The sequence below is a fragment of the Furipterus horrens genome, unplaced genomic scaffold (assembly GCF_987537825.1).
Source record: "Furipterus horrens unplaced genomic scaffold, mFurHor1.1.pri manual_scaffold_17, whole genome shotgun sequence".
Taxonomy (NCBI): Eukaryota; Metazoa; Chordata; class Mammalia; order Chiroptera; family Furipteridae; genus Furipterus; species Furipterus horrens.
Genome location: NW_028327187.1, coordinates 114,069,371 through 114,090,835, shown reverse-complemented (window position 1 = coordinate 114,090,835; position 21,465 = coordinate 114,069,371). Strand labels below are relative to the sequence as shown.

At 44.1% G+C, this 21,465-nt stretch overlaps 1 protein-coding gene across 1 annotated transcript in view; it reads left to right on the top strand.

The window, feature by feature from the left end:
- Window positions 1-21,465, top strand: part of FRMPD4 (FERM and PDZ domain containing 4) — a 162,381-nt gene that overhangs the window by 71,103 nt on the left and 69,813 nt on the right. The window contains exons 2-3 of the mRNA XM_090265017.1: window positions 9,110-9,270; window positions 13,586-13,688. Coding sequence (XP_090121143.1) covers window positions 9,110-9,270; window positions 13,586-13,688 — 264 coding nt within the window. The remainder of the gene's footprint in view (window positions 1-9,109; window positions 9,271-13,585; window positions 13,689-21,465) is intronic.

Sequence of the window (21,465 nt, the reverse complement as noted above, 5' to 3'; positions counted from 1 at the left end):
TTCTTTTCCAAAACAACCATCTGGTTGACATACTTAAGCACTTCTGTTTCTTTGGTGCCATAGCTCGCATTGAATTCTTGGGCAGGCGTCTCTAAATTTACCCTGAAACCCTCGTTTTGTTCTAGTCAAAGCTGCTACACCATTGTTTTATACTTTCCTGTATCTGTGCCATTATCACAGTATCCTAAGTATTGTTATTTTATAAATAGGTTCTGGTATCTTGTTGGGCTAGGCAACCAGAGCATTTTCCTTGTTGAGAGTGTTTTTAAATATTATGTGAACTTGATAATTCTCACTGAATTCTTTAAAAAGGACTGCTGAGATATCTTTATTGAATGGTATTAAATATAGAAATTAGTTTGAAGGGACCTGAAATTTTCATATTTAGTCTACCCATCAAGGAGAAGCTCCCTTTATTTCAAACACTCCTAGAATTCTCCATTTTGTGATTTCTAAGCTTCAGCATTCTGGATTCTCTTGGCTTTTCAAGTTGTATGGAAGTTTGCAAGTTCAACTAAAACAGTACTAAATCTTTAAATGCTCCAGATGTGTTTTGAGAATTGACTGACAGTGGCCTGTGGAAATGACTCCTCTAGGTCAAGTTCTTCAGAACCCACAATATGCCTATTTGTGAAGGCAAAAACTGTGAGACCCAATCTGTCAAGTCAGCTGGAAACATATTACGTGCAGTTGTTTATGTTTATGTTAAATTTAACTCATCTCCAGTGGTAGGATTTATATAGTTAGGTTCTTTTTCAAAGGACTGAGGCTTACCCAGATTTGCTAAAGCCAAAATGGGAGTTGAGTACAGAGATTCTTGTATCATAGGAGAGATGGAATTGTATGGACATAGGAAAATGAAAATGTAGAATGGCCAAGCCTCCTGCCTCCTGGCAAAGGGAGGTAGTTCCACATGCAGGTCCTCATTAGCAGAAGTTCCTGGATCTCCTAGCGTGACATCGCTCTACAGTGTATAGTTTCTCCCCAAGTTTAGTCACTTCTCTTCCAACTTGCCTTTTTCCTTTCCCTCAGAGATTGTTTGCTCATAGTTTCTGTCTTCTCGCACAGCACGAATAAATCTTATCCCTAAACTCCTGTTTGTCACTGTGTTATGTTGCTGCGGATTGGCAGTTCGAATACAATCTTGCTGAGTACTCAAGAGTTCCATGCAGAGCAGGAATTTGAGCTGCCTTTTATGATCTTCAGGCCACATTTCCTGATCTTAGATGCCCTAGTCTGAGCTCCTGAAGTTCACTGACACTGCCATTTCTTTAGGCTTAAGCTACGAGTCTTGGCGCCTTGCTATGCACACCACCAAGCTCTCTCTCCTGAAGTTTCTGCCACCTCAAGGGCTCCCTGCCCTTGCCTCTTCAGCCAAGTTGCTTGGGCTTTCAAGAAATCAAAGTCAGGAAAGGGGGTTATCTGCAGTCAGCTTTTGCTCTGGGCCCTAGTAAATGCATCTCTCCAATGCAAGGGGACTGCAAAGACCTGTCTGCCTTATTAGATGCAGGAGAGGAAAACACATCATCCTAATGTTGACTTGCTGGACACCTATCATGGGGTCTAACCTACCTCATGACCTCCATCAGTTGTAACTGGTCAGCTTTACCAATCTTGCTTCTGTTTTCTTTTTCATTTGTACTTACATTCGTATTCTGGGAAACTGCAGTTTGGCTAACTTTGATTTGCTCAGAGCCTTTTTTTTAACCTAAAAATATATATATATATTTAATTAATGTATTTATTTTTAGAGAGAGTGGAAGGGAGGGAGAAAGGGAGAGAAACATCGATGTGTGGGAGAAACATTGATCAGTTGCCCCTCACACGCCCCCAGCTGGGGACCTGGCCTGCAACCCAGGCACGTGCCCTGACTGGGAATCAAACCAGTGAGCTTTCGCTTTGTAGAACAGTGCCCAACCCACTGAACCACACCCTGACACAGGGCTCCCTCGCATGCCACAACAGGGCTTATGAATTGCTGACCCTGTCGTTGGGAGGCACCACCACCCAAGTCCAGTCAGGTGTGTGAGAAAGTCATGGGGAATGGCCGTGGGGTTCCTATGGCTGCCGTGTTAACAGGGATAATGAGGAGATGTTTCCTCTGGAAGTGTCTGGTGTTTGTCCAGTGTCACGTATTCAGTCACAATGGTTTGGGGAATGTGGTTATTGGGGAGAATCCTTTTGGGATGTGGAATTTCAGGGTTTTAAAAGAATATCAGAAGCACTATTTACAGATTGTGTGAGTGAGCTTTGGGTGCATAACAAACATTCCCAAAAATTCAGTGCTGTAAAACAATCAATTATTATTCCTCATTCAGCTGGCTGATTGAGACAACAGGGGGTGGGGGCGGCAGCAGCTCTGCTACACTTGACTCCTCCCCAAGGTGCCTGCTCTGATCTGTTCTACATGTGTCCATTCCAGAGCCCCAGGTGAACGGGCAGCAACTGCCTTGAGAAGGTGTTCTCAGTGTAGTGATGCAGAAGCAGGAGCACAGGTGTCTGATGACAGGGATATTCTCTGCTTCTCACACCTGGGCTGAGCCGTATGATATGCTTTGGGCAATGAGATGTCAGCAGAGTTAAGGGATGGAGAAATATGTACTGTGGGTACTGTGGCATCCAGTGATGAACCACATCCTGGGGAGGCAAATGAAGGGGAATTCAAGGTGGGAATATGACATACAGGCCCTTGATTCTCATGCAATTACAGCTGCCCTAACAATGCAATCGCAGTATGACCTAACAATGACTTTCTCAAGTGGGACTCCAGCACTCAAAAGTATAGGTTTATTTTTACTCCCTTTCACTCCAGTCTTAAGTACCCAGGTGTCCCACCAGCCGCCACCTTCCTAGGTTCTTTTAACTCCACACCGAAAGCGATGGACTCAATGTGGTTCTTCCTTCTGGAACCCTTCCACTCAGCACACCTTCCAAAAGAGGACCTCGCTTGCTCTGATGAGGACATGGGAGACTGGAGTCAGTCAGGATTTCTTACAGGGCACTTTCTCCTAGTCAGAGTGATTCTTTGTGACACTTTGGATGCACCCACTTTTATTTCTGCTGAGTAAGAAAGGCTCCACGAGTTCAAGGAAATCCCTTTCATCTTGTTAGGGAAAGTTCAGCAGCAGGATTACCATCATTCCCTTTCACATAAATCTGTCAGAAACAGGAAAGTTGCTCATTGCATTTCCGGACACCTTTCCCATCACAATTAATGTGCTTTCAGGTCATAGATTCCTGGCCTGTGTGTTTGTTGGAGCAGGTTGGGGGTCAGGGCCAGACATGTGTGTTTCACACCGGTTGCATTCTGTCTCAGCAGCAGAATTCACTGAAGCGTGTTCAGCAGGTGAAAAACAAAATGCTGCTTTTTCAGCTCATTATAAAAGGACTCAAGCATCTTTATAAAAACCATTGCAAGGACAGAGCCAGAAAGCGCTTGCCTCAAAACAAAGAACAAAATGATGTTTCATGGGGGAACATTTTCGTGTGGATTCATTCTTACTGGAAAAGAGACAGAGGTTGATTATTTTTAGATAATTTATTTGGAAAGTATGACCTGTTGGGCAAGAAAACGATGCTGCCATTGAAATGCTGCCTTCAAAGTACAAGCAAAACAAAAAAGCCAAAAACAAAAACAAAAACAAAAAACCATAATCAACAAACAAAAATGCTACAACAGGCAATGACCACAGAATAAACATCTGGTTGGGCGTTTGAAACCTTATTTCGGTAGGGAAATGATGATAAAATGATAGGGACCAATGTCAGATTCTCTGTTGACACCGAGGATGGCAGCATCTGGGATGAAAGGTCCTGACTTTGTGTCCCACCCCTTACAACATAATTAGTGCGTCTCGTTTTCCTCATGACCCAGGCTCACTCTACAGCTCGGGACCCAGCGGTCACTTAACTAACAGTGATTTAGTCTCACAAGAGCCTGGGTTTTATTCTCGTTTCTTTTCTTCATCTTTATTCTGGTTCCATATTGCTTCATGTATATCCATTTCGATTTGTGTTGACTGTCATTGCATTTGATATGATTTTTCAAATTGAAGGCCTCGGAGCGTGTGTGACGCATTTTGCTGAGAACTGGGCTGTAGGTATTCAAAACGTTATTGAGTTTGTGTTCATATTTTAATAAGATTGAATGAGTTCATGGTGTCTGAAACCTATTCCTTTTAATTCATTGACCTTGAGAAATGGAAATAACAGCTAATGCTTTTTCACTGCTTACTAGGTGCCAGGCATTTTGCTAAGTGCTTTACATTTATGCATTTATCTAATTTCCACAACTTTCTTATGAGATTGTTACTATTATTATCACCATTTTCCAGTTGAAGGAACTGAGGCACAAAGTAATGAAGTAATCTGTACACGTCGCGTGCTAGGAAGCGGTGGGGCCAAGGTTCGAATTCAGAGTCTGGCTCCAAAATCCAACTCTAAACTACCATCTCAGTCTTCAGGTTCAATTATACAGGGCACGTGTGTGTTTCTGTTGGAACCAAAAGTAGTAGCTCCTTGCAGAGAAAACATCTCCTGTAAGTTGGTCATATCAGGACATCGGACTTGCATTAGACAACATGCTCATAGATCACTCCTCACTGGGACCACCCTGTGTGTCCAGGAAGAAGGTTCCAGAGTGGGAACCCCACCCCTGCTCTGTCAGAGTGGCCTCTAAATATGTGAAAAACCCAACAATTTCTTGTCTCTGCCACTGTCACCCTGGTGCAAGCCGCTGTGATCGTTTGTTAGGGATCCATGCAGTGCATCTTGAAATGCTCTCCCTGCTCCCGCCAGTGCCCCTTCCTGTCTGTCTCCATACAGCAGCTACCTCATTACCTCTCCACTCAGAACTTTGGAGTGGCTTCTTTTTTTAATTTCTGTTCTATTACAGTTGTCCCATTTTACCCCCATTGCTGTCCCCTGCCCCACCCACCCTATCCCCTCTCCCACAATCAATCCCCACCCCATTGTCCATGTCCATGGGTCATTTACATTAGTTCTTTGACTAGACCCTTGTCCTTCTTTCCTCTCTTTTCCCCCTCCCCCTCCCCTGTGGTGACTGGCAGTCTGTTCCTTGTTTCCATGCCTCTGGTTCTATTTTGCTCGTTGTTTCTTTTGTTCATTAGGTTCCTGTATTATGTGAGATCACATGGTATTTGTCTTTTGCTGCCTGGCTTATTTTACTTAGCATAATACCCTCCAGTTCCATCCATGCTACATAAAATGTAGGAGTTCTTTCCTTCTGCTGCATAGTATTCCACTGTGTAGATGTACCACAGTTTTTTGATCCACTCATCCACTGATGGGCACTTAGGCTGTTTCTGGGACTTGGCTATTATGTATAGCACTGCTATGAGCATAGGGGTGCATAGGTTCCTTTGAACTGGTGTTTCAGGATTCTTCAGGTATAATACTAGCAGTGGAATCACTGGATCAAAAGGCAGTTCCATTTTTAGGTTTTTGAGGAAGATCCATACTGTTTTCCACAGTGGCTGCACCAGTCTGCATTCCCACCAACACTAAAAAGATCATACACCACGATCAAGTGGGATTCATCCCAGGGATGCAAGGATGGTTTAACATTCACAAATCAATAAACATAATACACCACGTAAACAAAAGGAAAGGCAATGGCTTCTATTTCGCTCAGACTCATACCGAGTCCTTCCAAGAGCTGTGTGGTCTTGGATCTCCCCCAGCACTGACCTCTGGCCTGTCCCGTAGACATGCTCTCACCAGGCACAGCACCCCTCAGGGCCTCTGGACTTGGTGGTCCCCTTCCTAAAAGGCTCCTCCCCCAGGCATTTTCCTGACCCCTGGTGTCACGCTGCAGTCCCCTCCCCCAGCAGCTCTCTATTCTTCCTCCCTGCATGGTTTTCCTCCGCTGTGCTTATAATGACCTGATATGCCACACATTTTACTCATTTGTTAGTTTAGTCTCTCTCTGAAAACTAGAGGGAACAACTTATCATTCTGCTTTTGTTCCTATTGTATCCCCAGAACTGAGAATCAAGTGGGCGTTCAATAAATATTTGTTAACTAAATGAATGCATTATGACGTTGTATTGGAAAATTAAATGAACTAACATATGGAAAGCATTTTGAATAATGGTTCGCATGAAATTAGTGTTTAATAAATATCAGGGATTAATAGAATAATAATATAACAGTAATTAAAGAATGAATTAAAAATTGGAGACTATTAGTTTATCATGTAGTGGCAAGAGAATAATCGAGCAACGGATGCTTTCAATATTTTAACTTACATTGACAGTGTATAGAGAAGTCCCGAACCTTTTAGGCACCAGGGACCAGTTTCGTGGAAGACAATTTTTCCACAGGGGTAGGGGGATGATTTCAGAATGATTCAAGCTCATCTCCTGCTGTCCATGGCCCGGAGGTTGGGGACCCCTGAGCTAGAGGAGGTCATTGGGACAATACTTGCATCCTCTTTATCTAGAAGGTGTACTAGACTCCACCCTTCCCTGGGCAGGTGAATGGTCCCCAAACCTGCCTGTACTTTGAAATGACCTGGGGAATCTTTTAAAAAATGATCCTGACTCCCACCCGCAGATATTCTGATGTGATTGGTGTGCAGAGAAACTTCTCTGTTCTTCAACACATGATCATTAGCGAGTCACTTCACCTGTACCCTCCTTTACAGTATGTCCTCTGTGAATTATGGTACAAACTCAGAGCTCAGGGCTAGGCTCTGCAAACATGGTGTCCCCTCCCCATTTGCCTTTGTTCTGTCCGAGGAGTAAAGGAGAGACCCATTTCCCCATGGAACTCTGAGCTGCAGCTGTGGGAACATCAGGGGTCTTCCCGGTGTCCTGTTTCCCAGCCCTGACTTCCCCACCTGTGTCCTGTGTCTCAGTCCCTCCCTGCCCAGGGCCCTGTCTGAGGCTCCTGCCCTGGAAACTGGACTTCAGTTAGCATCAGTTTTGCTGGTTTAATCAGGGTCTTGAATTCTGTCCTTCAGACTACTATGCTTCTCCACATGACCTTCCGCCCACCTGAGGTCTCCCCATGTCCATTTCAAGCTTGTGTGTCACCATGGTTGCCATATCTAACCTCTGGGTCCAGACAAACACCTGCCATTTCACAGAAGGCAGCCCCTCCCCTTTGACCCTATTATGCCAGCATTCTGAGCCTGGCTATTTCTAGAATAGTGTTGGGACACTGGGGATAGCACACTGCCAGGGCCAACTTCATGGGCATGTGACCACTGCAATCACACAAGGCCCTGGGATGGGTTTCCCAATCTGCTCTTTGAGATTCTTAATTGTATTCTAATGAGTGGCCCCACATTTTCATTTTGCACTGTTCTTGCAAATTATGGCACTGGTCGAGCACATAGCACTCAGAATCAGAAGACATGGTGGGAATTGCACCTGGTTTACACCTGAGAGGAGTGTGACCTTGGCCCAGTTATTCTTCCTCTTTCATCATTTGCAGGAGGTGGGTGGGGTCAACTGGCTCCATCAAAGGGGAGTTCTGAAAATGAAATAAGATAACAGATGAGTGTCAGCACGTGACGCACAATGTGTTAGTTCTCAGCAAACACTTCTCTTTTCCCTAGCATTCCAGATCACAAGCTGCTAAATCCAAAAGACATTTCTGTTTCAAAGGGATTTTAAACTTTATTTTTCTAGTCAGTGATACATGCCTAAAGGACAGATCCTGGGCGGGGGGGGGGGGGGTTCATTGGTTTTCCTTAACCCTTATTAATTACACAGGAGGACAATGGGAATACTCTGTCTTTCTTTATTACATTTGAACAATATGTTGTACATATCGCATATAGAGTAGCTCCTTTTAAGGCATTTATAAATGATTTGCTTTTCATTGTTGAAGAAGGTTAGAAAGAAAAAATATTGAATCAAGTCCTTGTCATTGAAATAATAATGGTTTGCATTACTTCAAGGAGATTTCTAGAATTCAAACGAATAGCTCTACCCTCAAAAGAAGTCTGCCTTGAATAAGGTGCATGAGTGAAGACTCCATGAAGAGTCACGAGAGTTGGCTTCTGACTTGACACTCTGACATGCCAGCCACAGCAGGGAAACTGAGATAAAAATAGTGGCTCTGAGTGACCAGAAGCCACTATTTTTATCTCAGTTTCCCTGCTGGGAAATACAGACAATACTACCTTCTCTGCTTCCTCATTCTCATGGTGGTTTTGTGGATCAAATGAGATATTTGTGAAAGCATTTAAAAAATTTTTTAATCCTATACACATTTCAAGTTTTGATTGTTGGCAAGACTTCTGAAGTTTAGGTGTTAACAAAAAGATTCATTGAAATCATTTGAAAATCCCTCCAGAGAAAAAATGCCAAGAGTTTGTTTCTCAACTTCTTTGGAAAGGGGGACTGTATCTGACACCATGATAACCTGTCACCACCAAAATGGTCCCCATTACTTCTGTTTCACTGGAACCAGAAGCCATATATGTCCCTGAGGTTCTTTCTCATTGCATCAGTTGTAATTTGATAGTTTTCTACAAAAAAAAAATATATATCTTTCTCTACTTCTTTGTTCAGTTATTTATTGAGAACCCGCTATATGTCAGCCATGGCTTTGGGCTCCTGGGATAAATCACTGAATAAAACAAAGTTCCTTGCCTTCATGCAGCTTATGTTCTAGTATAAAGAGAAAAACAATAAAAATAAGCATGAAAACGAGTATACTGCCCAGCATTTTAGCAAGTGATTAGTCGTGTGAGGAAGAAAGTAAAAGAGAGAAAGGGGAGCTGGGTGTGGAGGAGCAAGGTTGCAATTTTAAAGTATGTGACCAGGATAGTCCTCTTAAAGGAGGTCACATCTGAGCAGAGACTTGGGAGAGATGAGGGTGAGCCATGCAGAGATATGCCGGACAAGCGTTTCAGGTTCGGGGAACAGCCATGCAAAGACCTAAAGCAAAGGTGGGCCTAGAGTTTTCAAGGACCAAGGAGGCCATGCAAGAAGCATGACTGTGGATCTCCCTACATTGCTCACACTCTCTACCAAACAGAAGAGAAGGTTTTGAAATGGGAGGGAATGAGATTACCAGGCTTTGCCTAACATACACTGAGACCTGGCTTGTCTTGCGTGTGCTTCTTCCACAGTCACATGACTCAGGCAGTCCCATTTGATGACCCTCGCTTCGAGAGCTGCCAAATCATCCCTCCGGCCCCGCGGAAGGTGGAGATGAGGAGGGACCCTGTCCTGGGATTCGGTTTCGTGGCAGGGAGTGAAAAGCCAGTGGTCGTTCGCTCAGTGACACCAGGTAAGCATCCCACCTCACTCCTCAGTCTCCTAGGACCATCCATCGTGCCTCTGCTGGAAGGACTACTGCTCTTCTCGCTAAGTTTCATAATGTTTCATTAAAGGCTGTGAAGGCTCACTGAGTTTTCCCAACACCTGCTTAGAGGCAGACCTCCAGAGGGACAGATATCACTCTGAGAACAAGGGTTAGACTGCTAAATTCATTATATTGCTTCATTTATGAAAACATTGACCCATCATTTGTACCATGGAAATGACCCACTTCTTAATATGTGAATGGAAATAATAAGAGGCAGGCACTTTACTGTATTTCAGTAAGTTCCTGATGAACTCCTCAGTGGAAAAAAAGCAGGAGGTGGTAATTAAGTTACAAAGATGCACTCCCCTCTCTTCCCACTAGAGGCAGGAAATAGTTCCTTACCCCACTGCTGTTAAGCTAGACCAGGTGACTGGCTTTGGCCAATAGCATATTAGCAAAGATGACATAAGCAAAGCCTTGAAATATACTTGAGCTTCTTTCTTTGGTTTCTGCCCCGACCATAAGAATTTCCCTCAAGTGGCTGCTACCCCTTCCACCTAAGCCCCAAAATGAACGCTTGGGGCAGGCAGCTTACAGCTTAGAGCAAAGTACATCCTAATCTGCAGTGTGATACAGACATGGCCAGCGGAGCGTGGGATGGATCAGCCTATCTACGGTCATCCTAAAGACCCATAAGCATGAGAGTAAGTGATTATTGGACCCCCTACTAGGTTTTACAGTGCTTTGTTATACAGTAAACACTGACTGATACTGTGTGTGGCAAATTTCTTAAATTCTACAGTCTGACCAGAAAATTAATGTACTTTTTGCCTCAGTCTTTCTCATTGGAGTATACAGGTGTTCCACTAGCAGCTCAGTTGAATGTAATGATGCAATTGCCTGCAGTGGGCTGCCTTTGCCCTTTTAGAAACAATGCTCTTTTTTGTGTTTATTTATTATACATATTTATGTACTTATTTTAATGGACTTCCATTGAATTTATCTTGAGACTGAAGGAAACTATCTTCTATGCTGTTTCTGGATTTTGCAAATAAGTAACAGAGTTCAGTAGTGGAGAGCCCAGAATCTGGCGTCAGACTGCCTGAGTTTGATGGATTGGAATCCTGCCTCTGCCCTTTATTAGATACTTTGGCTTCCATGTTAACTCCCCAGCATTTCAGTTTGAAGTAACTTCTCTAGGTTATCTGCATAATGAGGGTCATAATAGTATCTACCTTACAGGGCTAAGGAGAGAATAAAATGTGTTAGAAGAGGTTCCATGGGAAATACTTCCTCAATGTCGATGATGTTGATGGTGATTATTGCTAAACGCTAAAATATTTGGCCAGCTGAGTCTGTCAGTTAAGGGAAATGAAAGCCAACTAGTAAACTAGCATAGGTTTATTTTAAGTTGACTTAACTTTTCACATTTTATAATTTGACATGATATAACCCAGGACAAGCACCATAACAGTCAACTACTTTCGGCTCAGGCAGAGAAGAATGAGGATTTTTTTTTTTTCCTCCTACCATTGCCTCGTCACTTCTTACTCTGTCTGCTGAGCTTTTCATTTTATTAGCTATGGATCTCTGTGTGGGATTGTTGCACTTAACGCAATGGAGAAGTTTATCCTCAAAATAAGAAAGATCTGTTGTTTTTTAGGATGAAATAATACACAAGGTTTATAAAAACTACAAGGTACAAGATAGTATAGATGGGAAAGTGAACAAACAAATCTCCTGAGCTCCTACTGCTGAGAGTTGAGCATTATTAATGTATACACAGAGAACATGTGCCTAGTGTACAACTGTGTGCATACATACACATATTTTCTGTATCATATACATAGGTATAGTATTACATGTGTGTATGTAGCCCTATTTTTTCCTAACTGGAATCACATTTGGCATGCTGTTTTGTAATGGAGGGATATTTTAACATCTCTGGTTATAAGGTTCTCTCCAGTGTGTGTCCTCCAAGGAGTTGACTAGAGATTTCAAGTCTTGTTTTTCAGTTTCTTGTATTGCCTGGCTGTCCCTTCAGCCCTTCCTTGCCCCGGGCTCTCTTTAGCTTCTGATACTAACACCTGCTGTTAGACAATTTTTGAAAAGAGTAGAAAAAGGTGAAAACAGAGGTCAAAGAGTCCTGTTTCCAGTCATTTTTATGAGTGAAAATGCTGTCAAATCAACTGTGTCTATCATGAAAATGACTCCTGAAGTCCCAAGTGATTTTGGCGATGTGACTAGATTTTCTATACCAGGCAGCCCAGCCTTCAGTCTAGCAGACAGGAGACAATTCTCTGATGGGGGTCACTACTTTATATTTTTGAAGGAACTATGTACTGCTGGCTCCCAAATTTTTGATTCAAGTCACTTGATTAAATAAGAATATTTGATTTGATTTAAAAATATAGGTAAAATGTGACAGTTTGTCCTATTAATCTGCAAGTGCTTTTCATATCAGGCTAGTTAATACCTATCATTCAAACAATTATTCTGAACAATATTCTGTATTTGACCAGCATTTGATTTCTAACCATTTGTTCGGCTGAATTGGATTGATTGCTTGCACATTTTCCAACAGTTGTAAAAAATCTCCCAAGTGATTTTCAGAATTACTTGTGTATACAAACACTGACTCTCAGTCCCAACATCTTGAAATGAATATTTTCCATCACTGATGTGGGGACATGTTAAGGTTCCCCACCTCTTACTCCCCAGAGAAAAGATAAAGTTTTTTGCTCCAGTCTGAGTGCCATATATGCCAAGTGTCTGGGTGGGTGGAGAACAACTGAATTGATTCGAGTTCCATGTTCTGGTTGTGACATGTTCCCTTCAATTACTAAGTAGTAGTGACATTTGAAGCATAGTGCTTCTGCTGCTCCCATTACCCAGGGACAGATCTCTGGAAAGAAAGTTAAAATTTTAGCACCGTATCATTATGTGTAAAGTAATTGCATTATATGTATGAGAATATTCCAGCTAAGTGGAGCATTTGTTTATAGGTTTTATTTCATACAGATGTGTGTTTCATGCAGCTGTGGCTTTAATTTTATGTGTCAAGAGAGCTGGCAGTGACCAACTTTTGAATTATAATAGCGAGTTCAAAAGAAATGTTGGCCACTCTGTACTTGGAAAAAAGTTGACAGACCTAAGCTGAGATCCAGTCCTGTCCTTCCAGCCAATTCTTTAACTTCATGAGCCTTAGTTATCTCATTATATGGAAGGGATTACAGTATTCAGTGATGTTACTAGCCTAAGCATTTAAGCCATTGCCTGGTGCATAAGAAGTGTTTGACAAATGCTAGTTCCCTACCTCCTCCTTGGGAAAGCAGCCCCTCACAGCTGAGCCTGGGTGATCTCACCTAACATCAGTATCAGACAAGGCCACCCTGTGACTGTGATGGATCAGGACTAACATGACAGCCCTCTGTAATCACACATGAGCACAGACACACACATCCAAGCACAGTCTACACCACAAAAATGACCAAACATATTCATTGCCCAGCTGGTACAAGTGGCCACTGCTCCTTTAACCAATCCCAGGCTCAGCCCTGCTTCCTTCCTCCTACCTTTCAAACCATAATTCTTAAGATGCTCAGATAGAATTACCCTGACATCCCGAGAGCAGAGTCCTTCCTACCACCCTCTCACTGGGCTGTCTTCCAATTGCCCGCAGCATGTGGCTCCCTGATGGTAATGGGTAAATAAATGCAATGCTGTTCCACTCCAGGTGTGCCCAGTGGGGTGCAGCTTTGACTGCAGGGCATCAGCACAACTGATTGGCTACCTGTTGGGGGGATAGCATCTTCCAGGGGCCTCAAAACTCAAAATCCAGTCAGTGGACCAGTAGCAGGAGCAGCCCCTGGGCGCTTGTGAGAAATGCCTTCTCTTGCCCCCATACCCTCCCAGTGTGCTGAATCAATCTGCAGACTAACAAGGTCCCTGGATGACTCTGCCCATTAAAGTGTTAGAAGCACTGCTAGACCACTGGGTCTCAACCTTGCCTGGAAAGTTTTAAGGAAATGTTGATAGCTGAGTCCCATCTCCAAAGATTCTGATTTAATTGACCAGGGTGCAACCTGGGCCTCAGGCTTGTCCAGAGGGCCCCCGTGTTTTCTACTCTGTGGCCAGGGTTGAGGAGGACAGATGCAGAGGACACCCAGGCAGGATTGGGTTCTCTTTTTGCTGATTGCATCATTTGCTCCCAGTGAATCATGACCAGAAGAGAAGGCTACCAGTGGGTTGATTAGCAATGGTCTTCTCACCGCACTTCACTCTCATTTGTTTGCAGGTGGCCCCTCAGAAGGCAAGCTGATCCCGGGGGATCAGATCGTGATGATCAATGATGAGCCAGTCAGCGCCGCACCAAGGGAGCGGGTCATCGACCTGGTCAGGTGGGTGCTTCGATCCCTGTGCCCAGCCGTGCCGAAGAGGCTGCTCCGCAGCTCTAAGACCTCCTCCAGCAGAGGCAGGGCTGCCCGGAGCCAGGTTAGGGCAGAAACCCAGAGCCACACATTCACCTTGACCATGTTGCTCACACTGACCTCTAATATAAGATGCATGCGCTATAGACACAAGGCGCCTAACTGCTCACTTTGTGTTGTTAGCATTCAGGGTGCATGTACTTCAGCTGAAATGGGTTTTGACTCCTATTTCTGTCACTATATCCAAAGGTTGTATGGGTTTTTCTCCCTCCAAAATCACTAACACGTTGACATTTCATAATCAAGGAGATCCAAGTGCAATACCTGAATTCAGTGTAAATGAAGAGTAATTATATATACATAATCCCATGGAAACAAAGACATATAGTTCACTGATTTTTTCATACTCAACCAAGTAATTCATTACTGTATTTTGAAGTCATCAACTGAGGCAAAAGGATAATTAGGTCAAAGCTAGGACACTTGAAAAATGTGCTTGGTTGATTGGTTTCATTTTATCACAGATGTAAATAATTTGTTGTATGATATTCTCAATGGGCACCAGAAAATATATTTTATGTCATGTTAAAATGTTGGTGAAGAATCTCCTTAGAAGACTACTGGAGTTACACTTATTCAGTGCATTTACGGCAAAAGGGGTCTTTTGAGGTTTTCCAAACAAATCTGCACCTATTATACTAAAGCATGTACTCATCAGAACCCTTTAAACTGAGAAAGGGACTTCCTACCATTTCTGCTCTCTTATAACCACAAGTCCATGTGTACTGTTGGACAGGCATTAAGTGGAGTACTTATGGGGTTTTCCAGAGCTGGTTTCTTTCCAGAGCCTAGTCGGGCTTCTGCTTCACAGAGAAGTGCTGGATGGTCCTGCATCCTTGGAAGAAGATAAATACAAATAGAGGAAGCTGTCTTTTTGGGTGACCAACCACCCCAGTTTTAGCAGGGAAAAGACCACAACCTGGAAACCCCTCAGTCCCAAAAGAGTGAATCACCCTGCTGTCGTCCAGGCCAGCAATGGAAACTTCACAGCTGGCTGCAAAGTCATGCCTGTCCCCAGGGGGCATCCAAGTGTCCAAGGGCATTTCTGCCCAGGAGTAGGCCCTGAATCTCATGTCAGATCAACTGTGCACAGGGAGCGAGACCTAGGAGTGCCTCCAACCTTCCTGTTGACCAGGAATACAGAAATTGGGAGTGACTTCGTATTTTCAAGCCCTGAGAGGGAGCTGCACTGTTATTATTTGAAACCACTTTACTCTTGAGCTATGTGTGGCCGTCAGCAGGAACATACCTCATAAGCAGGCTCTCAGCCTGGTGGCCCGGCATGCTGGAGTGCCATGTTTGGGCCTGATGACAGGTCACACGGTCATTTTGTTTCCCCTGTGATCGGTCCTATTGATTTCTGTGCCTGGAGGATGACAGAAGAAATAAAATATTGGTGTTTGTGCTTGCTGTGACTGAATTTCATGCTGCAGGACAGAGATGGAGTAAGAACTATCTAAAATGTGATCATTTCCTAGCGATCCTGCCAGGGGCCTTTAGAAAGAATTTTTTTCCAAATAACAGTTTTTCCTTCTGCTTTGCTGCACGAGGGAAGACAAAGGCATAGCCGTACACAAAAGACTCCATAGGACTTTCTGCGTAATGGAGCTCAGGAATGTCTGTTGAGTAAAGAACCAATTAGGAGAGGGGCGGCGTAGGACTGCTCGCACGCCAGCCACCCAGCCCGCCACCTGCTTCTGCACAGCCCGGGAGCTAAGAATGGTTTGTGCCATTTTGAAGGGTTGGAAAAAAATAAAAGAAGACTATTTCATGACACATGCAAATCCTATGAAATTCAAATTTCAGAGTCTATAAATAACGTTTTATGGGAAAAGAGCCACGCCCAGTCGTTTCCATATTGTCTAAGAATGTTTTCTCTGTGATAGCAGATTTGAGGGGCTGTGACAGAGGCCCGTGGCCCATAAAGGCTGAAATAGTTACTCTCTGGCGCTTTACACAAAATGTTTGCCAAGCCCTTCTTTAGAAGATATTGAGGTAACTGATTTCGTTTTCTTTCATTAAGCCAGAGTTAGACTAAAACCACAAATAACATACGCAGGCGATTTCTCTCACAGCGGGCTTGTGTAGAGCAAGATTCCCACATAGTGGGTGAAGAGACTGTGGTATTGAAAATGGATTGAGATGGAAAACATGGATGAAATACTTCCGGTCCAAAAAGCTCTCTTTCCCTTCTCAAGCCCTGGCCCCTGCGGGCTGGAGGTCCGGAAGTACTGACGGGGAGCAGGGGCTGATGGCTTCTTGAGTTTCTCCTTGCACTTAGAGCCCTCTCTTGATGAACTGTGGCTGTCCACTGACTAACGTCTGTCAACTCCATTTCTCGTTGCCGGTGCCTCCATGCTGACTGTCCCATGAAGCTTCTATGTGACAGAGGAAGGCCCCCTTAACAGCCACGCCACCGCACAGTGGCCTCCATGAGAGGTCTGGCTCAGGCTTCACCCTGTTGCTGCTGGTGTTCCTGACCACACCTCTTGGATAAGGCACAACAAGACCAGCTACACTTCAAGATGTCCATACGACCCCATCACAGAGGGGAGGAAGTAAACTGTCACCAGATCACAGCCCTTCTGACACCACCACAGTCTCTCTCCCACCCTTTCTGGCCATAGGTAGACTGGGGAAGGAGAGGGGAAGAGGAGGAGGTGGTAGTTGGCAGTAGCGGATCACACTGTGCCTCCTTCTAGAAAGTTCTGAGGGATCCCACTTGTTTGCAGCTCACTTTAGAGTGTGGTCTCAGTGTCCCTTTGCCAGTGTCTCACTGACAGGTGATAAGGACACAATTTAAATCTGGAATATAGCTTGTTATAGAATCAGGTGACCTGGATTCTAAGCTTCATGAGAAAAGAGACCTTGTGTGTGTGGTCACCTGCTATGTCCCCGTGACTTAACCCAATGCCTGGCTCATAGGACGTGTTCAATGATAATGTGTTGAGTGAGTGGGTGGGCTCAAAAGAGCACTCTGTGACAACTATAGATTTAGATAACTTCCCCCAGCCCTCCTTTGGCTCTAAATTCTGCAAGTTTGAATGTCACCTAATGAATTCATGCATCAGAATACATTTGTTAGGCACCTACTATGCACAGGACACATAGCTAGGCACGCTATTCACAGGGATAGAGGGGACAAAGCCCAGCTTTCGGGCAGCTTCCAGTCCATGCTACTATGAATAGTGACATCTCTTCCAGTGGGACCTCCTCAGGACAGACAAGTCCTCACACTGTACACTTGGGGGAGTTGTCAGATTTAAAGGAATTTTGCTAGGGACAGAAACACATAGACCCTGAGTGCCATTGAGATGGCGAACATGCTCCCTTTTCATCTCGGGGCAATAAATGTATCTTTATAAAAACAACAAGGTACTTTATTTTAAGCAAATAAATCTAAGTGTCTGGCACGCTGCAATTCACAGAGATGAAATGCAGCTGGTAATGCAGTTCTTATTGTCACTGATCTCTTCAAACTCATTACACCAGGAGTTTGAAATAATGTCTTTCTCGCTAATGAAAAAGTTCATGCATGAGAAAAATTCCCTGTGCCTTCCCATCAGTTTAGTCATCTGTCAGCCGTATGTGTACTAACCTAGAAATTTTGCTGTTATAGAATAATCTCTTTTTTATTGGGCTTCTCAGCCGATATGTGTTTTAATTTCTATACCTTACACAAGATAAATTCCCTTTCTGTTTAATAAAATATCCCATTTTCTCAGCCACTAAGGGAATTCTGGAAAAAATACTCCTCATTTGAACAACACTGTAAAATTCTCTCTTTAAAAGTTGGCATACCCATTTACTTGCCTAAGTGGGTTAGTCTTCTTTTGGTCTTTTTTTCTCCCATTGCAGCATTTGCTCATGGACCATATTTTGTTTCCTGATACATGTGTTTCTTTGTGGATTTTTTTTTTTTCTTATTTGGTTGCTCTGTTCTAGAAATTTTTTCCTTGAGAAAGTGAAAGAGTTTCTTGGAGATCAATTTACTGCTATAGTAACCACATTTGGGTTTTTGCGTGCATCCTGAAAAAGTTTTATAATTGCTGCACTGAAATTAGACGGGTTCTGTTCATCTCAGTTTTCCAAGTTGTTAAGTGTCACTCATACTTCATAGTGGTTGAGGAGCAAAATCTTTGAAAAGCTTATGCCCTTCACAAATTACAATAGCTTTTTTCTTTAGAAGTACCCACGGAGTCAGAGAAGGAAAACTCTGACTCCAAAAAACCTCCGCTGCCTTGCGGCATACCTCTTCAGGGGAAAGGCTAAGGGAGTAAACCCCGACAGAAAATCCGGAGCCGGAGTCCCTAAGGCGGTTTGACGTTGTAGTCAACACCGGCAACTCCTGCGGCGCACCTGAAGCCAAGCTGTATCGACTCCGTCTTTCCCTTGGACCCTTCAGCTGCGAAGAGAGGGGGGGTCTGCTGCATGGGCAACAGCAGACCCTCCATATCACCCTGCCCAGGCTCTGTAGCTTCAGCTTCACTGGAGAGGACACTCCAGCGTCATCGCAAGATGTCGATTCAACACGGGAGGAGACAGATACCGTGTCACTCCCGAGTCGGACTGCACAGCCATTCTCGGCGGTGCAGATAGACTCTTAAGAAGCTACACCATCCTCTCTCGAGACGGACGGCTGCCGATGACGATGACCCACGGATAATGTCCCTTGGCTTTTTACAATTAGACAAATTAACTTAAGACAGTCTCCAAAATTTTAATTTTAAAAACTATGGGGTATACTTGCTCATAGCCTTTTGTTCTTTTTTATTTAATTTTTATTGTCTTTTGTTCATTACCATTTAGTCCCCTTATATCCCCCTCCCCCCAGCAGTCACCACACTGTCGTCCGTGTCCATGAGTCCTTTTTCTTCTTGCTCAGTCCCTCCACCTCCTACCCTCCCCACTAGCTGCCATCCAGCTCGCCAGCTAGCTCATAGCCACTTTGAATCATGCACCATCCCCAAGGTTAGTCAACCCAATTAAATTTATTTGACTTCAGCAATTATTGAGCAGTAACTAGGTAACAAATGTCATGTAAGGCACTGGGGATGGATAAATACCTACAACATGGTTCCTGCGCTCAGGAAGAGACGTCTAATTAATTGCACTATATTTATGCCTGTGCAAGGCTCAGGGTAGGAGAGTGATGTTTGGTGGAAATGTTAGGTGGGGATGACGGGGATGTGAAGGAATGCAGGGATGGTGGTAAAGAGTAGCAATTGATCCTGAGTGGAAGGGCAGGTTTCTGCATGGAGAGACGGTTGTGAAATAGCTCCTCCCATTTCCCTGGAAACGCCAGGCCCACCTAATGGATGCCAACTTTCCAACCTGCAGATATAGAGGGGTCCATCACCCAGATGGCTGTCCCCAACCACAACCTCAAAATTTGCTACTGACCACCTTCAGTTGCCTCTTCGAAGTGGCAACAGAAATCTCCATGCTCATGTTAGACTGGAGACATTTGTCTTCAGGGCATTAGAGATCCATTTGAGAATCTAGTAAATACCATGAATTTATTCCTCCACTTAGAAAAATCCACATAGATACACAGTTTTGCATATAATATCAGAATGTTTCATGACGCCCTCCCTCCCACCGCCAATGCCAATCTCAGTTTTAGAGCCGTGACAGCAGACTCTGAAAAATGCTGGCTCCCTTCCTATCCCTTTGTCTTAAGCATAAGGGAGCATTGAAGAGCAAGCATGGGAGTGACTCTTCCCCTCAGGGCAGCCCAGCCCACAGTAAGAAGGCACAAGGCTCGAACTGTACATGAGTCCTCTTTCTTCTGCACTAGGGCAGCTGTCACCCCAGCTGTCTTCTCTCATTACCTAAGTTGGTTATTTCTGTGGATCTAAGTAATGAGCAACACTCTAGCTACAGCCGCATCTCCAGAAGGTTGCCCACATCCACCAGCTCTTCTGTACATACCCTGGGATTGGAGAGCTGTTCTGGGGAGCAGTAGGGTTCTTCTGATAGAAAGTAACTGTAATAAGAAATAAGAATAGGTGATAAATGACTAATGATTACTTGAATTCACGAAGGCCCAAACCATTAATTTTTAGTAACATTCCTTTTACCTAGGTGACTAATACATATAAGCACATGCCAAACAATATACAAATACCACTTTAAAACCAGAAAGATTATTCCAACGTTCTAACAAGAATTCCTACAAGAGAAATGAGCCAATACACTGCCACAGTCAAGGTCAAAGCTTTGTATATAAGGTTTAAGGGTCACTTTTTTGATGCTTCAGGAAAAAAGAAAGGAAGATTATCGATGGCATCCCAACTGATAATGATGATGAGAATTAACATGGATGAAGTCTTTGTTATACCCTGGCCTTCTGCTAAACAACTTCATGTTTTAGTATTCGGGCCAGCTAACACTTACATGGTGCTTACTCTACCCTGTCCTGGGTTCTTTCAATTCTCACTGTGGTGAATGGGTACAATGGTTATCTCTAATTTAAAGATGGGGAAACTGAGTTACAGAAAGGTTAAAGGACGTGCCCAAGAGCCCATCGCTAGTAAGTGGTGGCATGAACCCCAGTCTAGCTCCCGAGTGAACGCTCTCAACCTGCTCATCATCCCGATTCCTGACAACAGCCCTGTGAACAAGAAGCATTTATGGCACACAAAGTCTAGAGTGGAAACTGGGGCTGAGGGATGGGGATGGTAAAGCACTTGTCTGACCTGAGTCCTGGCTCAGGACAAGGGGGCGGCATGCACTGTGTGGTGGAAGAAAGCCGGTACAAATTACCGAAACCTGGTGGACCAGCGGGGACAAGAAGCCTGGCTGCCTGGCATATCAAGTCCTTAGTCAGTGGGCCCAGCGAACAGCAGAACTGTAACTGGCCTCTAGAACTTGGGTTTTAGCACCCACACCCCATCATTCCCTTTTTTGCTTATACACAAATAAGCTGTCTCCTACCCCGGCTTTGCCTCGGTTTTAGTAGGAAGTGCTCAGGGCTACATGCTCGTGGCAGTTGGTGGGAGATGGGCAAGTTTAGCAAGCGCAAAATAAGCCGTAGACAGGGATCATCTAAAAATTAGATCGCAGCATGTCTTTTTTTTTTTTAATAATTTATTTATTTGTTTGTTTGTTTATTTATTTTTAGAGAGAGGGGAAAGGAGAAAGAGAGGGAGAGAAACATCACTGTGTGGTTGCCTCTCACTCGCACCCCAACTGGGGACCTGACATGCAACCTAGTCATGTGCCCTGACTGGGAATCGAACCAGCGACACTTGGCTCACAGGCCGATGCTCAATCCACTGAGCCACAGCAGCCAGGGGCACAGCATGTCTTTTTATCAGTCCTTCCTTATCAGGATTATAACGGAAAGACAGCTGAGGTCATGTTCCAGGGCTACTGTGTCTGCAAAAGAATTAGGAAGGTCACCTTTCCATCTACTTTCAGCTGGGCTCAAATGCATGACGGTGCCGCTTAGGAAAATAACAAGCAAAGAGCATCTGCCGAGCATTGGGCACATGAAATATGCATGATGACGCGTGATATAATAAAGCCTTATTATAGTAAGACCAGCAAGACAGTTCAGTGAAAGCACAGAAGGACAGCCCCTTGGTCTGCTGACACTACAAATTGTGTGTCCCCTCATGCACACTCACAATGTACACACTTTCTGACAATTGCAAATTACACAGCCTGCGGAGAAAGAGGT